Source organism: Diadema antillarum, unplaced genomic scaffold, assembly GCF_040938485.1.
Source record: "Diadema antillarum isolate AM-2024a unplaced genomic scaffold, OU_Dant_1.0 seq00000912_RagTag, whole genome shotgun sequence".
Taxonomy (NCBI): domain Eukaryota; kingdom Metazoa; phylum Echinodermata; class Echinoidea; order Diadematoida; family Diadematidae; genus Diadema; species Diadema antillarum.
Window position 1 is genome coordinate 503560 of NW_027271768.1, and position 17435 is coordinate 520994.

The 17435-nt window shown below is 38.3% G+C and overlaps 2 protein-coding genes across 2 annotated transcripts in view; one reads left to right on the plus strand and one right to left on the minus strand.

Annotated features, from left to right (window-relative positions):
- The window catches only part of LOC139741267 (patatin-like phospholipase domain-containing protein 7), a 33152-nt gene extending 28806 nt beyond the window's left edge, over window positions 1-4346 (plus strand). The window contains exons 29-31 of the mRNA XM_071651863.1: window positions 2000-2147; window positions 3103-3193; window positions 3874-4346. Coding sequence (XP_071507964.1) covers window positions 2000-2147; window positions 3103-3193; window positions 3874-4199 — 565 coding nt within the window. The 3' untranslated portion in view covers window positions 4200-4346. The remainder of the gene's footprint in view (window positions 1-1999; window positions 2148-3102; window positions 3194-3873) is intronic.
- A 5140-nt stretch (window positions 4347-9486) lies between these two features.
- LOC139741268 (ankyrin repeat domain-containing protein 45-like) lies at window positions 9487-14276 on the minus strand. The gene is made up of 5 exons (XM_071651864.1): window positions 13883-14276; window positions 12354-12521; window positions 11327-11421; window positions 10451-10589; window positions 9487-9586 (listed from the first exon to the last, which is right to left on the minus strand). Exons 1-5 carry the CDS (start codon window positions 14274-14276, stop codon window positions 9561-9563), a joined length of 822 nt encoding a protein of 273 aa, XP_071507965.1. The 3' UTR covers window positions 9487-9560.
- Between the last annotated feature and the right edge of the window lie 3159 nt (window positions 14277-17435).

A 17435-nucleotide genomic window follows, 5' to 3' on the forward strand; every position in this document is an offset into this window, starting at 1 on the left:
CTCAAGATGTGTTGAGCAGTCTGTTCTGGTGCACCACACAGGCTGCTGATGGGCACAGCCCCCATCGGTGCATGGCGGCATTGAATCGACTGACTCATGTGGATCCGATTCAATGACACCCACTCCCTGCTTGGGGTGGGGGGGGGCAGCTGTATTTGGGCGTGGTAGAGAGTTGGTCAGTTTGTGGAGTCTCTTACCAGCTTGCTTTTCGTGTCTGACAGATATTTATGTCTGACCCTCTGAGTTTTCCTTTCTGGGGTCATGGGTAGGGGTGCCAAAGGTCACCCATCCCCAACAGAACCACCAACCCTTCTCCATTCTGTCAGAGGCTCAATGCAAGCTTCACACTGTGTGTTCCCAGGCCCATAGCTTAACTTTCCAAGCTTTTTCAATACCATTCAGTAACAACTCATCCAAGCTTGACGTAATTGTATAGATTAGGAAGCCCACTCAGGTGCAGCATTGTGCCTCTGTTCAACAGGAAGGTCATTGTGCCACTGTAAGGATTAGGAAGATTATGGGGATTAGGTAATCTTTATTCATTGACAGTTTATTAGTTTCAAGACATCCAGGCTCATCAGTGAAGAATACACTCTTACCTCCTTGGTCTCGGGGTGATTGTTGCCTGGTGAGATGCAGGCTACATGTAGTTATCTGCCTGGTAGTTCTTTTGAACTTCCATGATTTTGACCCATGCAGTTTAGCAGCGTTTCCATGAATATCTCTCCGTTTCACCCTTACTCTGTTTATCTGCCAATCAATGCATCTGCAGTTGTCCTTTCTCCCCCCCCCCCCCCCCCTTTTCTTTTTTAGGTTAATAGCAGAGATGTCTTGGTAGCTCTTGTGCAGGACTGTGATTGTGTTGCACTTGAATGAATTTGTCCTACCTCAGACTGTAGCCAAGTTGTGTTGGGAATCAAACCTTAATCCATTGAGGACGAGTCCCAAGTATACTCGAGCAGGTGTCTATGGAAAACGCATGTTGGAGCAAAATCAGTCCATCCTCAACGGGTTAACCTACCAAAGAGTTTCAAAAGTTCCAGCTTTGTGAAGTGCCAGCACAAACGGTGTCAAAGAATGAGACAATGGGCAAAATTTTGTGCTGAGCTGCAGCTGTATAGAAAGGTTTCTTGTATTCATTGCTTATTAAGTTTATGGACCACACACCATATTGTTCTTATATTTCATGTCTGTGAGGTTTTGAAAATTATAAACCCATGGACCTTGAAATTTGTTACCTTCCATAGAATTAGTTTGCAGTACACTCAATATATCTGTAAGTTACGGGTTAGTTTGTGAAAGTGAGAATTTCTGTAATGAAGTGGAAGTGTCAGGTTTGATCATCTTTGTATTAACCTGTTGAGGACAAGTCCCGAGTATACTTGGGCAGGTGTCTATGGGAAATGCGTGTTGTAGCAAAATCAAACCGTCCTCAACGGGTTAGGTAGAGCCCTCAGCACACAGGGTTATTCACAAGGGAAGGTGCTTTACATTACTTATATGTGGTGTAACATCCAGGAAATTAACATGAATTAACTTGAAACTACCAGTAGATTTTGTTACGAATTAAAAAAAGAAATATCTGATAGAAACATGTGTCATCCATGAACAAAGCCTTTATTGCAGATGATTCATTTCATTGGTCATTTTTGCACATGTGTTTGTCTCTCCTTGAATAGCTTAATTCAATAAAGATAATTCCATAACTTATACTACATGTATGAGAACTTTATTTAATGTGATGTCAGCCCCCTCCGGCTTAACACTGGTTAATGATAAGGTTAGAGTATAGATTAGGGTTAGGTTTGGATTAGGTTCAGGATTAGGATTAGGGTTAGGGTCAGGGAAAGGATCTGGGGTAATTGTCCAGGGGGTAATTGCCCTAGAACCATTACAATGTATATGCCCTCCCTCTCTCTTTCTTGCTCTCTTTTTTCCCCTTTATTTTCTCTTTGCTTCAAGGCAATAACTTGTTTCCCTTCTTTTTTTTTTCATCCAGCTTCAAAACCTTGGCCTTCCATCGGCATAAAGAACTCCTGGACATCGGTTACCACCATGGTATGACAGTCTTTGGTGGCTGGAAGAAGTCTGGCTACCTCCAGGCCCTTCTCTCGGAGAAATCGGCCGGAATCCACAAACGGGGAAAGGTAGAGGCTCGCCGGCTCACTTTTCTGATTGACAAACCAGCAACTTAATGTTGTCTTGGAAATTTTGTACAGTAGGACACTCTTTGTTTTCAATATATCAGCCAAATGAAGACTGTTAATCATGGTGCATTAGTCTGTCTCCTAGACATGTTGAGGTTTGTGTGTTGTAAGCAGTGCAAGGCCTCATCCGAAGGCTACTTCACTAAGGACTTTTATATTTCATTGTTTTTCCTTGTTAAGATGATAATGGGGAGGGGGGGGGGGTGCACAGAATGTTCCATCCCAAGCTTTTTAAATGCCATTGAGGGAAATTAAAGTGTCGAAAAAGTCAAGGAACATACAACCTTATCCAAAAGAGCATTTCATCTGCTGCTGATGTTGAATGGTGTGCATGTTCCTGACAACAAAATCATCATCTGTGACAGCATACAGGTTCGTCAAAGTACTTATCAAATTTAGCTTCACCACGAGCACAGTGTTGCTTTTGTTGCTGCATAGTATCCAGTTTAATGTTTTCCTTTAATCACATTCTGGTGTCATATATATTTGATATCAGTCATCTGTTTTGTGGGTATTGCATGAGATATGAAATTCTGCACCATTAATTGCACTGGGAACATTATCATTCTATCATTAGATATTACAGTCAACCTTGCTTAAGTTGAAGGTCTTTTGAAGTTTTCTTCTCTTTATTTTCTATGGATTTTGATTTCTCATAAGTCAAATTTTCTCCAAGTTGAAGCTATTTCTTCAGTCCAAATAGATTCGATGTAGGCAAGGTTGACTGTATTTGCTATTTGTTTGCAAGGAAATATTTGTCTCAGAAAATATCACAAGACTTTTCCAAAAGGCAAACATGACAAAATGTTTCACTGTCTCAATAGCTTTGATACTGGTATGAGACGAACAGCATGTAATGTAAACTTGTGTGAATACTGTTAACTTTGTCTCACAGCCTGGACTCCCGAATATGCACCCAAGGTTCACCGATCTAGCGGCGTTGGTTACCAGGATGGAACCCCACAAGCAGGTCATTCCAGATCCTGGTAAGTGGAGGTAGCACAGAACCAAAGTACAGTGAACTCCCATCTTAACAAAGTCTTTGGAACCGGCAGTTTTCATTCATTATATCAAAATTTCATTATAACCGAACAAATAAACAATAAAAGGCATGGAGCCAATGATGTTGCAGCCCGAATTTTTACTATGTTGTGACCAGAATGTCGTTATAACCATGTTCGTTGTAACGGGAGTGCACTGTAGTACTTTAAGTGATTAATATGCAGCATCGCTGTGAGAGTAAAGACTAAAAAAAAAAAAAAAAGCTACAAGTGTCTGCCATTATCGAAATCAAGATGAACTGATGTTGATAATGTGGTCATATTGTCCCTTGATGTAGTATGTCAATGTATTAAATTTTGTGAATATAATTATAATTTATGTAAACAAGCTTAAATTGGAGAATTTATAAAAACATGAAACCCTTATCATAGTATGTGATATTTGAAACATTGTTTAAGCATGATTTAATCAGCAAAATTTGAAGCATTTCAGAAACATTTGATAAGGAATGGCAATTAGTTTTCATGCATATTTTTATTATGTTGATGTGGTTGCATAGAGCAGAACGAATCAACAACAAAAAATAATCAGTGTACGTGATATCAGTGTATGATGGTTTCATTAGATTGATACCATCAAAATCCTGCATTTTTTTTCTTCCAAGATGAGGTGGACTATGCCAGAGTGGGAGGCACCGGAGGTGACACGGACGTTGGCATGGAGACGGCAGAGTCTGCATCGGAGATGAACACCGCCTCCGACATCCCCAACACGCCGAGCGAGGAGGTGTCGCGGTCGATCTCGGCCCCGAGCACCGTGATCGGCTCACTGGGGGTGTCCAGCGAGGACGACGGGGGCGAAGAGGAGGAAGAGGACGAGGAGGGCGGAGTCAAGATGGAAGCGTCGGAGTCGTCGGCTCACTCGGCCAGGAGAAAGGCGGAGGGCTTGAGGCATCGCCGGGCACGCAGCGAGAGCTCCCCCTCGGAGTGAAGCCAGGGAGGTGGAGAGATGCACGCTGCCATCTTTATGCCTGATGTTCCCTGAGGTAGTGCGGCAACTTCATAGCACTAACACTGCCTGGATGGATGCTGACACAGGTTCATGGTAGATGTTTTGTGATTTTTTGAGTGCAGTGAGGTAGACATGTGACTGTCAAGCCCGCACAAACCCCATGTCACATAAACTGCCAGAAAGTAGAATGATGCACTTCAGGCATAGGTGATGTTTTTAATCGGTATTGTCAAGAGATTCACTCTCTCTGATGCTTGTTTTGCTGCCAAGAATAGATGTGTCTCTGTACTGTTTATGAAATTTAGATTTTCAGTGTGTCTAATAACTGAGAAAGAAAGTTGGCAGGGAAGAGCCCGATGTTCAAATGAAAGGAAGTTGAAACTGGATTTACTATTTAACATTTCCTTTTTGGGGGGCAATATTGTAAAGAGGGCCATTGTTTCCACGTACAAGGTTTTTAGGAATACAGTGAGAATAGACGATGCTAAGCCGTGTATGGTAATTGTACAGAAGGAAATGTCAACTATTGCATTTTTGTCACTATGCAGTGGAAGATACCAATGAAATATTCAGCGTGGTACTCCTCTCTCTCGAAGAGAATATACCTGAATGTAACTTATGGGAAAACACTTAATTAAGATATATTTATTCACAATTGGAGGTGTAATCAATGAACATTTTTACCTTTTGACAGAATGATAGACAGAACGCACACTATCGTCATTCTCGTAGTATGCTGTGCTGCCCATGTCAGTGTTTCGCAAGAATACAAACACACATTCTATTGGATTAAATGGGTGTGATTTCACATGCAGTGCAAGACGAGTGCAGGGAAACTACAGTGTGATAAAAATTTTTACTGTTACTTGAGGTTTGATGGATGACTTGGTAGTCAGTAAAAGGCATGCTAGTGAACAGGCACAGTTACTTGTAACATTCCACTGGAACAAAAAGACAGTGCATATTATGATGTGCCACTCACTCTCTTGGTCTATGATACATGTACATACTGTAGCTACTGCAGTCAGTGGATCTAAAATATGCAGCGGGTGATTTCAGACCTCATATTACATATCCGGAACAAATGTCGTGCATACTTTTATTGGGGGCGGGGTGGTGGTTCAGCAGTCAATGCAATTTTTCTACTGTTCTGCTTAATTGAACCCACTCCCTACGAGATGATAAAGTTTCCATAAGCTTTGTATCGTAACCAGCAGGTAATACTATAGGTAGTAGATTATTGAATGAAATTAGCACTTCAAGAGATTTATGCCCTCTGCTGTTGCAAGGACTGTTAAGCAAGATCATGCGTTGGTCAAGGGTCAAGGTTTATGCATACTATTTTTGCTCCATACGAACTGTTTCACGTGAGGGGAAATTCATGCATGTTTTTACAGGTGTGTTGGGATCTATTAGTGCAGTGATACACTGCATTAAGACTCAGTGACTTGACACCTTTATCAAAGATCCATGGATAATCACCATTTGTGGAGTTGGATGAAATGTAAGTGATGAAATTGAGGGAGAGGATAGAATTGAAGATGCAAATATAGCATACAGTATGCATAGAGTTACGTTTGCGGTGTCGTGTTGATGTAAGTTGAGAGATTGTGAAAGTCGTTTCAACAAATCAATGTCTGACTTGGTTCAGTTTGAATACTGAGATGAGTGAGACCAAGAAATGTCTGCATCATTTCTAGCAATATAAGGAAGAGTGAGTAAAATTCTTGTGTTGAGATGAGCGTGTTGTACGCATTTGAAAGAAAAAGCTTGACAAATGTAAAGTACACCGTATATGAAAGGATCTTGTTTCCGCATTGTCTAGAATCTTCTGTGTTTGCTTTCAAGTTTTGTGCAGCTTAGATATTTTGGTACAATAGACGCATTTTGTGGACAAATGGACTGATACTACATACCTTCATTAACCCAGTGTGAAAAATATATATGTAAGTCTCCATCTTTGAGATAGATAAATACATACATGTACATATACCCTAGAAATAAACACATTTTTATACATACATGCATACAAACATGTACAACGGCATGTGCATACACATAAATACATGTGTACATAAAAGCATATACTGACAAAATGTACACACAGCACAATTTGTTTTAGAAGAGCATTACATGAGTTTAGGTACTTTGGTCAGCACAAATACCCTTCTGTCCGTTAACTCAGGACAGTGCCACCTACTGGTATATTTATTCCAAGGTTGTTACCAGCAGATCCCGTAGAGCAGGAAAGGGCACAACAGTTTAAGCACAAGACCGACATGTGAGGCTCATTGAGAAAAAGAGAACATTGTGATGATCACAGGTGTAGCAAATAAATGTGTTAGAGAGTACATCAATTTCTTTTCATGAACCTACCAAAGTGTGACTTTGTTTGCAGCATGGGTTCTTCAGTGTATTAGTGAAGTAGTGTCATGAGGCTATGAATGATTTTTCTATTTAATATATATGGGCTACTTGTGGTGCTAACTAGTGGTATTTGATGATTTTGATGCTTTTTTGTTGTTTTGAATTGAAATGGAAAATAAAAGAAAGCTTAATGTAAAATGAGTTTGCACTTATTAGTTTTGAGAGCAATAAAAACCATTAATGATTTGTTTTCAAATGTTTGTACAGTAGGGCAAACATGGTTGTAGATACTGTATTTAGAAATTAATTTTTATCATCGTGGCCTTTGTGAAGTTGAAATATCCTTGCCGTTCCATTTTTTTTTTTTTTTTTAAAGAGAATTGTTATGATTTGAACAACTTTTATCGATAGAATTAGCAGTTGTATGAATTTACATGTCGTGCTAGAAAATCTAGTTTGTCTTCACAGGCTATGGCGTATGCTGTGTTCATTCATGTACAAGTGTATATGTTACTTTTTGTGTGCTTAGTAGGGGTTTAAGTAATATTAGAGTTATTACACCTTATAAAAACCATTGATGCTGTATGCTGTAGTGCTTACCTACCAAGACTGAAATTTGATTTGTTGTCTTTTGTCTTTTGTTTTATTTTGTCATGATCTTCCAACCCAAACCTCGACTTTTATAAGTGTGTTGAACTTTTGCAAAACTGTTAGACAAAACACTACTTGGATGTTATCAGTTTAGCATTAAAGGGATTGTCTAAAGTCTGCTGGTTGTTAGGTATTTAGTTCGAACTGCAACATCACAATCATCAAGAGGAAATCTGGCACTTGCGATTTCTGTAATAGGAGTAAATTGATATACATAAGGTATTCTCAATCTAAAAATTGTATTACATTAAATTTTCTGTCTGAACAATCAGTATTAATTTTCAGCTGCTTACTACACTTATATAACTATCTACCGAGAGCTTTTATTATGTGCATGGATTTATGCAAAGGCAACGATAAATACTGTCGATCTGTAATTTCACCTCTTTTCATGCTGACGAACCAATTTGTTCACAGATGACAAAGAATGAGGGAAACAGTTCATTTACAACTGCAACGTAGATGTACATTTTATTCACATTTATTACAATATTGGGTGTTGTCCAAGGACCGAGCGACATTTTAGACAAACCTGGGAAGCATCATCTTCGCATGGGATGCTCCACATTATTTCCCAAAATACATTAAAAACGACAATGCTGTGATGTTATATCGCTCAGAATCATTTATTCTGTGCTAGTGGTATACCATGACTAGGAGTATACAGACTGGACTGTATGATTCTTCTTCTTGACATGTACATTCATGCAATGTGTTTGGTGGAGTTAACAAACTTGAAATGTACTAGGTATCTTTCTCAAAATGGATGTAAGTTTCTTGCTGTTGGCTTCACAGCCGGTTAAATGTTCTGCAATGATGAATACATACTTACATATCTATTATACACATTAAATGTGATAATGTATAACCATGCAGTTTATGTGATTTCTGTCTTTCATAGTGTCCTATCTTTGTGAATGGTTAACATCGTAGGTGTCACAGTTGAGGCAAAGATCTAGGATTAGATTTGATTCAGTTAGCCATATTGTCTTATTCCTTTATACCTCACCAGCAGGTCAAATAGACTTCAGTTAAATGTTTCTTGAATTATTGCAAGCAATGCAAAATGTTGGTCCATAAGGTTTTCATTGCTGGTCCTTTGACCTCAAAATGTCATTCTACAAAATTATGCGCATATACCAGGGTGAATATAGCACTTCAAACTTGTGCTGACATTGAGGTGACAGAAATGGTTTATTCATTAATAAATGAGTATATGAATATAAGAACGACCCAAGTCCATGGAAGACCATTTCGAGTAAACTAAAAAAAACTTCATATCTTTTTTATTTGTCCAATAATATTCTATTTAACTGTGATGGGAAGGCAACATTGTATATACAAATTAGAACATATATTATTATGACAATTAACATTTACACTAATTGTGGAGAGGCCATTTTGTGTGGTGGACTTGGGTCGTTCTTTGATTCATATACATGATATTCTGCTATAGAGATGAGAGAAGGATGATAGAGGGCGCTATTATATGACTGTAAGAATGACCCAAGTCCTTCATTCTTACATTAATATAAGATTTAACTCATTCATTTCAGGCACTTCCGGGGGTAATTAGGATTTATCATTTATACACAAGATGAGTCCATGCATAAGCTACAATTTCCCATGTCAAACTGAATTTAGCGAAAAATTGGACTTGGGTCGTTCTTATATTCAGGTCTTCAAATGGTTGGACTATTAGATGGAATTGCTGAAAACATCTGAGGCATCATCAAACCACAAAGAGGCATAAAATGTAACCTACATTGTGGCAAAATATATTAAAGTGACTTTCAGAAATCTAGATAATTGTACACCAGGTTAAAAATTAAATCTAAATAAAAAAAAAAAAAGCTGACTGCTACACAAGCACATGCCCTGCTTCAATAGCAAGGTGGTACATATGTGACTTATGATGATAGATTTACTATTTACAACTGTTTACAGTATACAGGACTCTTTCACATATTTACAAATTACTTTATGTTCATAGAGGAATCCATCAACAAATTGATGCATTTCCGTACATCTTGGACTTAATGGGCAGTAACATCATCCCATTCCATGCAAAAGTATGCATAGAACATCTCGTAAACTCAGTGTACAAAAATACATTGTATCAACACAATTTTGAGGTACAGTCAAGTAAGAATAGAATACCGTGACTGTGTAGACGTTTGTGTGTGAGTACAGAACTGGCATCTTCAAAGGGCAACATGCGCTGACCAGTTCCTGTGGTCAGTGTAAGATGCAAACATGTGCAGTCAGAACTCTGCCATAATCACTGGTCCAGGGTGATTACCAAAGTGTTTATCACACTGTTCACCGTCGGTGTGGCTTCTCCGGTGCTGTGAGGAATGGGAGCAGATTTGCAATGATGTTACTAGTACTTCCAACATCCGATACTGTACAAAATTCATAGGGATGAAAGTCATCGGTAGCCTATAAAGCCTGCACAGGAAAATTTACCGTAGATTATGACCTCACTTCTCACTACTTCATTATTGTTTCAACCTGTTCACATGGAAATTTATCCGAGTTAATGTTATTGTTTGATTAGTTTATCCCATCAACCAACGTGTGGTTTAGTGCTGTATCATTTTTTTTTCTTTTTCTTTTTTTTTGCCATTCATTTCTCATGTTTCAAAATATCTTTGATTTGTGAAACTAGTGTTTCATCAATATTTCATAGTTTCAATTGCAGAATTTTGAACAGATTTATAATTGTTGAATTTGTGATTGACTCTTGAGTTGGAAACATTTTCGAAAGAATGAGTTCTTGTTTCTGTCTGATATTGGTAACTTTTTGTAAACCTCTTTCTGATTTTCTTTGGCAAATTCAAAGAATTCTTCAATTTCCATCTATTTTCTTTTTCCGGTAGATGATTTGTAGTACATTCAGACTTGCCAATTTAGTGTTGTCAAGATATGGTACATTGTAACTACAGCAAAGTTCCAGAGGGCATGATGGGTTTCAACTTCAGCAGCATTTAGTCCAAGAGTGAGAAATAAAGAAGTCATAGAAAATTCACATGAATGCAGGGATTTTTCTGAGGTAAAAGGTGGACAGGAAGAGAAACAAACATCAAATGTCTCTGCTTTGTCTGCATATCCATTTTGCTTGACTATTTTTTTTTTTTCAATCATTTTGCCATAGAAGGGATGTGGATGGGAAGAAAGACTGAAGTGTGTTAAGGAGAGTTGTATCTTACGAGGTTCTGACAGCTTGATGAGGATGGCCTCAAGGCTGCTCCTCAAGTCCTCCTCCTGCTTCTTGAAGTCCTCGATGGACGGGCTACTGGTGGCATCCAGCCACTCTTGTTTGTCAGTGCACACATTAAGGCCTGTCATCTAGGCAGCAAGCGCAGAGAAATGCAGTCATGGTGAAGAATAATATAAAGTATGAAATGGATTTACAACCTTCCAAGATAGAAAGGAAAGAATGAATAAACAAATGCCTGACTGACTGAAGGAATAGATGGATAGATAAACAAAATAAACATGGTAACTGAATGAGTGAACTCAGGAATACAGTGTGCATGAATTAAGGAATGAATTTATCAATAGATGAATGCAAAAAGAAGGAAATAATGCAGGAAAGAAAGAAATAGAAGGCAGAACAAACATAGCTGCATAAATTCCTACATATATTGAACATCTTGATATTTTAGGCTGTTGAGAGGTATGCCTCTCCGTGAACACATCCTCGTCTTCTTTCACAAAATTTGCTAGAATGAGCAATGGCTTTGAATGGTACATGTACAACTATGTCAAAATTGGTGTGTACGAATCAGAACATCTCATACACTGTCTAGTTGACTTTAGAGCAATCAAAGCTCAATCTCCCTTGCATGATATATTCTATAAGATTTCACAGATTATAAATGCACTAGGATACTTGCTGAGGATATTTTCATAACAAATTAGACTTCGTCCAAATAGTTCCCTCCATTAAATCAACTTAAGCACTTTATTTCTTTGATTTGTTTGTTTGTTTTAATGCATTTGATTTGTGGCTACATTTCAGAATGCAGATCATCTGAACAACATAACATTCTCACTAAATGAGAGAAGAGAAACTCAGATACCTTTTCATCCTTTGAGAGTCGTCCCTGAAGTTTCTGAGGATCTTCAATCGTCTCCTTTGTTTCAGTCAGTATCTGAACTAGACTCCTTCTTGCTTCTACAATGTACGTATACAAGATTAGAGAATATACTGTCACCAGCATGCACTACAAGTTCATAGGATACCTTTATTAACATGGTAAATGATGAACCAATAGTTTTGATGTATCAGAGATGCACATTCAAACATTTCTCCTTCTTCTGCAATTTTGGTCTCGAAAGGTCAATGGCCTACTGCTGTTTCCCTCCACACTCGCCACTTTCATATCCTGAGTCACAAACTTGGATTTTAATGTGCATTATTTTGGTAATGATTGTTTTTCTGTATGTACATTTTGTTATGCTTACATGAAATCACACTGATGTCATTTTCTTTCTTTTTTATGAGATGTGGAAAATAAACTTGAAACTTGAAAAAAAAAATGCTAAAATACTATCAAAGTGAACTAAAAGATTTCAAGTTTTTACCAGAGCACACAATGTGTATGCTATTACTCTTGATAGAAGCCTCTGAATGCTGAATTGATATACATTTTAACTCAAGATACCAATTTTAAGTTCAGCAGGAGTAAACGCACACACACACACACACACACGCACACATACACACAATGCATGCACACACACACACACATGCACATATACACACAATGCATGCACACACACACACACACACACACTCGAAAAAAAGCTGTGCACTGCACTGGGTGTCAGTCCTAATGTGTACCTAGATATGAAACCATTTTTGTTACCTTCTTGATTTACATAACTACAAACATAATCAAACTGTAAGATAGGAATCTACATGTCTCCTTCTCAAAATCTAATACAGAACATGCTATACTGTATCTCAACAATGAAGGAGAAAAGTTCCTGGAAACTGCCTATGATGCAAATCTCTGCTCACACAAACTAAACAAAGTAGGAAACAGAAAAAGTAGAAATAGACAGGATCACATAATGACGCCCTATGCTTTCCAGTACACTCACCAGACCAGTCTAGATAATATGAGCAATTTTCATGCTTGTATCTTAACGCTGTGTCCCGTGCTCGCTCCCCATGACTAGTCTTGGTTGTCAGACATGCTCCGTGTTTGACGAGAAGCTTGAGGGCATCTTTCCGACCCCATGCTGCAGCATGATGGAGGGCAGTGTAACCTGGCAGTGGCACAAGGATGATCAACAACAAATGGATTATTGGTAGGCAACAACAAACACAGCAATGGCATAAGTGCTTATTTTGTATTGCTCATAATGACAGCTGACTGTACAATACAATACAATACATTATCAACAAAGCCAACTATCATCTGCTTATTGTTGTTGTTGCAGATATGACAAAATTTGCAATAATAGCCTAAAAATATATTGAAGATTAGAATCAAGCAGACTATGTTAGGTTGACCATAGATGCCAATTCTTGTATCAGAAACATATGAACGGAATCAGGTAGAAAGGAAATAAAAGCAATGCTTAAAGTTAGAGCTTACTTTCACATTATCAAACACTGAAAGTTTTTTCTTTCCTTCTCTTTTCTGAGTTTACATGGTGAACTACAGTGGGTTACAAAAAGGGACACTTAGAACAAGGTTTAAGACCTCCACCAAAGCGTAAAGGATTTTACTGCTTTGACAAGTACCACTTCCCTGGCACTGGCACTACTACCAGGAGAACCGGGTACAGTAAGTGCATTTTTCAGTAGTCTACGGTACTCTCAGTGTAATGCTCTGTGTATGCAATCTGTCACTCGGCTATAGAGTAGACTCTAATAGCAGAAGAAATTTGTGCAAACCATGGTCTGAACTTTAATCACCTTGGCGAATTTGGGCCAAATTCGGGCACAGTCTCATACACAATACAAGGTCAGGAGGTCATCTTTCCTACTGAGGACCATAACTGATAAAGGACTGGAACAGCCTTCCAGACGAAGCAAGTAGTGGCTGCTCCAACCCTAACCCCAGGTTGCTGTAACCAACACAAACGTGTTGGGGCCCATTGGTTGGGTTACTCCAACCCTTGAATGACACATTTATGTCAAGTCAAGGGTTAGACTTATAGGGTCTAAGTTCTAGCAAATAACAAACCATCATTGGGCACTTTCTTTAAAAGAAAAAAAAAAAGAATTTGTAGAGGGTTCTACAGTGTAAATAGACCCCTAACGTTAACCATTATATCTACCAGTTTCGAAGGTCAACACATGACAGGTCAAGCTCGTCTGCCTCTTTAGTGCCATGATAATCGACCTAACAATGTCATTAGATCATAGATCACTAGATGTCTCTAATCTTACAATAGTGATTGTGGGCATATTTGGTAAGACAAGACAAGACATATCAAATTTGCACTGATGGCCTGCTGCTGCGAAGTTACATGCACTAAATGGTGCAGTGTACGGCTGTGGCAGCGCAGCCTAGGCCTGTATCGTCGGCTAGATAATAATTGATATACACTGTATTGTTGTACATCAGCATGGCCAATGGATTATAATGCCAATGCCACCCATGGCATGGGGACCGTACCTCGATTGGTTGCAATATCGGCATCAGCTCCTTTTTCCAGAAGTTCCTGAAGAGCATCTGCTCGGCCCAGAATACATGCCATGTCCAGCGGAGATCTCCCTGAATTCTCATTTCTTGTGTTCATGTCCGATCCCTTTTCTATAAGAAGCCTGAGCATTTCGATGTGTCCTTCTGAAACCGCAATCTCGACGGGAGAACGGCCCTCCTCGTCTACGGAATTGATCTGACTCTCCACCCGGTCGTGGTAGGGGTCATCTTCGTTAGCGTAAGCCTCGAGCAGCCGGCTCGTGTCGCCACTTACAGCGCATTGGATAACAATATTCAGTCGTTTTGCTGAGCGTTTCACATTCTGAGCTGAAGAAGAAGATTCTGCGTTTTCGTCCTCAACTGTCATTGTGAAAAATCAGGTTTCCTTAGAGTCAAATAATATGATAATGTTACGGTTATCCCCGTGTATTATGGTAAGCTGACCCGAGCAGCGCGTCGGTGGTTTCCAAGTGTCAGGCTTGTGAGCAATTGTTCATTTTTAAAAGTTAAATTTACACAAAATGATAAATCTATATCATAAAACATATAAATATTACACCTTTTTACTGTGTTTATTTTTTATAGTTTTTTTTATGCAAAACAATGGCTGTTTATCCAAATCTATATATATGACACAAAATAAAATTGAAAGAGGCACCTATTTACCGATAGTCTTTTACCAGACCCAACCCTTGATTCCAGTGCGTGATAGGCGCGAGTGACGCGCGCAAGGCAACTTACGGAAGTCTAAGATGTGAAAGTGCTCACTTTAGAGTGTATTCAATTACATCTAAATCATGGGTCATCCTGCTCAAAGGGGGACAGAAACAAAGAAAATATTAAGAGAATTGCACAACTTTTCATTTTTCATGAAAAGTAGACAATTCTTTGACTTATGATGCATATTATGCTATAATATTGTTCTTATAATATCTTCTGCGATGCTGTTGTAATGTGGTACATCTGTTCCACAGCGAGCGCTTTATAAGAGTCTCTCTATAATTATTTTTTTATCATTATCATTTTTCATTCCTCGGGCCACGCCCTCCCCCATTTATACCATAATTGCGAGAGGAAGGCCTATGTCAAGTGCTCTGATATAATCAAAAAGAGAAAGAAAGAAAAAAAAATATGTTGCATGTTATTTTCATTTATATATTTGCCCTATTATGACATCACAAATTGTCGTAGTCTTCTTATCCAACAACGATGGCTCATAGTTTCAACCATTAAGTTCATAACTTTTGAATAGATTGTCCACTTTTCATCAAACTTCTCTGATGTGGAAGAATATCTTGGCCTTGTTTTATCAAGCAAGTTAGAATTGATTTATGGACTTATACTTTATTTCTGGGACTTAGAATCATCAGTGGCAGTATAAGTAATGATAAAACTGGGTCTTTGAGTTTAAAATCCACCATATTGAACAATCTAGAATGATATATGTGTTTTGAAGCTTTGTCTTTTTTTTCTTTGTTAGTGCTCTGAGTTCTGTATTTTCTTATAAGAATCATTATGATTGTCTCATTAATCAGAGTATAGCAGTGTTATCTTGAATCTGTCATAACTTAGTTCCTGATATGAGTTATTTCCAATATGACATCTTTTATTGTTGTATGATGCACTGTTCTCAGTAGTAGAGTTTGGTATATATAAATCAGTAGAATTTATAAAACATGACTTAATTATGATTCTATTGTTTATAATTTTCTACATGCACTCAAATGCATCTTGGCACATTGTTAACCTGATAAAATTGCACCAAATGAAGAGTGATAATTTTTAAAGAGATTTGGCAAAAAGAAGAGTTTAATACATATCATCTGTTAGACAAAGTTGGGAATACGATATCTTCATCACATCCTGACATAGTTTCAGGTCAAGGAATATTTTGAAATTAGAAAATATGTATATATGTGTATATATATTTCTTTGTCCTTCATTCTGTTTATGGCTTTCTGGAGCATGTTGCTGTGGTGATTTGAACAGATCTTTGAAGTTTGAATTCCTAATCTGCACTCTTGACTATGTTTGAACTTCAAAAACTAATATTTTCAACGCTGTAATTCTTTCAAGGCAGTTTATTTCCTGCCATTTAGGTAAAACTAGTTTTGCTCCACAGGACCAAGAAGCTTCATGCATTGTCAATCTCTACTTGTACACTGTGCCAAGTATATGTATTACATTTCACACCATTTTTTTTTTTTTTTTTTACACTGCTGGGTATTTATTTCTGGATATCAAGTCACAGAGTAAGGTAATGCTGAGATAAGGTAAAGAAACACACATTTTTGCACAACCATGTTGCCATGCAAACACACAACTGTTCTCAGTCACACTCAAACATATCACATTAAAAGTGGATATTTTCACACATGTAAATTTTCGCATTTGCCAAGTTCAGATGAATTTCATGGACATTTAATTCTACAGAATCAAGAGGTTTACAATAGTTGTACGCTACATAATTGACAAGCAAAGATATTCACATGCTTATATTTCCACACTAGTTTCTGGCCGTGCGAAATGCATGAGAATTTCCACTTTTGCAATATGTGATTTGTTACTGTCACAAATGTACACACTAGTAGTTATGTACACATACATGTATGATGTACTGTATGCCTGGCGGTTTTAATGTGTATGTACACAGGTTGACCAGATTAATGGAGAACATTCTATGTGGTATAGATATAGTACATACAGGCTGACTAGATCAGTGGAGAATTTTCTAGGTGGTATACAATGTAGCTATACAGTACATGCATGTAACAGGAAATACATTATAGCTTACTCAATCTAGATTGATTTTACCCATTCCAGAATGTTCTGGGAAGTGCTAACATATTTGGCTGAGTGAGGCACTGTCCCTGTAGCCCAATGTGATTGGTAGTTATTCTTGGCAATGATGTTTTGTACATAGATAGGCAGTGAGTCATCCAGATTTCCTGGAACTTGGACTGGCTAGTAGGTTGGAGAGAGTTACAGAATGTGCTAGAAAGGGGTGAATAGATAGTATATAAGCTAGAGAAATTCTGCAGTAGGCAGAGTACCCAACACCTCTGCTCTGAGAGTTACGTCACTTCTGGCTCTGAAGCGACTTGTTATAGTCAGTCCTGTGTTACCTGCTGACCTGTTATGTTTGTGGAGATAAGGCCTGGGAGACATTTTGCCTGCAGATAATTAATTTGCCTTCATTGGGGATAGACACCATTTTTATGTCAATGGACATTGCTGCGGAAAAGCTGTGACGGGCTGGATTCCTAGCTGGACAATATTAAGTGAATCATCATTCAACGCATCAACTGGATGTGGTTGTCACAACATTTGGACTCTGCACGTTTCGCCGTGGACGTATATCGTGGATTTTACCCCGGATCTATACCGTGGACTATCGTAACCTGTGCCTCTGGAGTTACGTCAGAGGAATCATTCATCGGTGCATCGCGGATCATTCGTTTGTGCATCGAGCATCGTATTTGGACATTTCCAGGGATATTGCGTGTAATGCGTACGTAAGTGATTC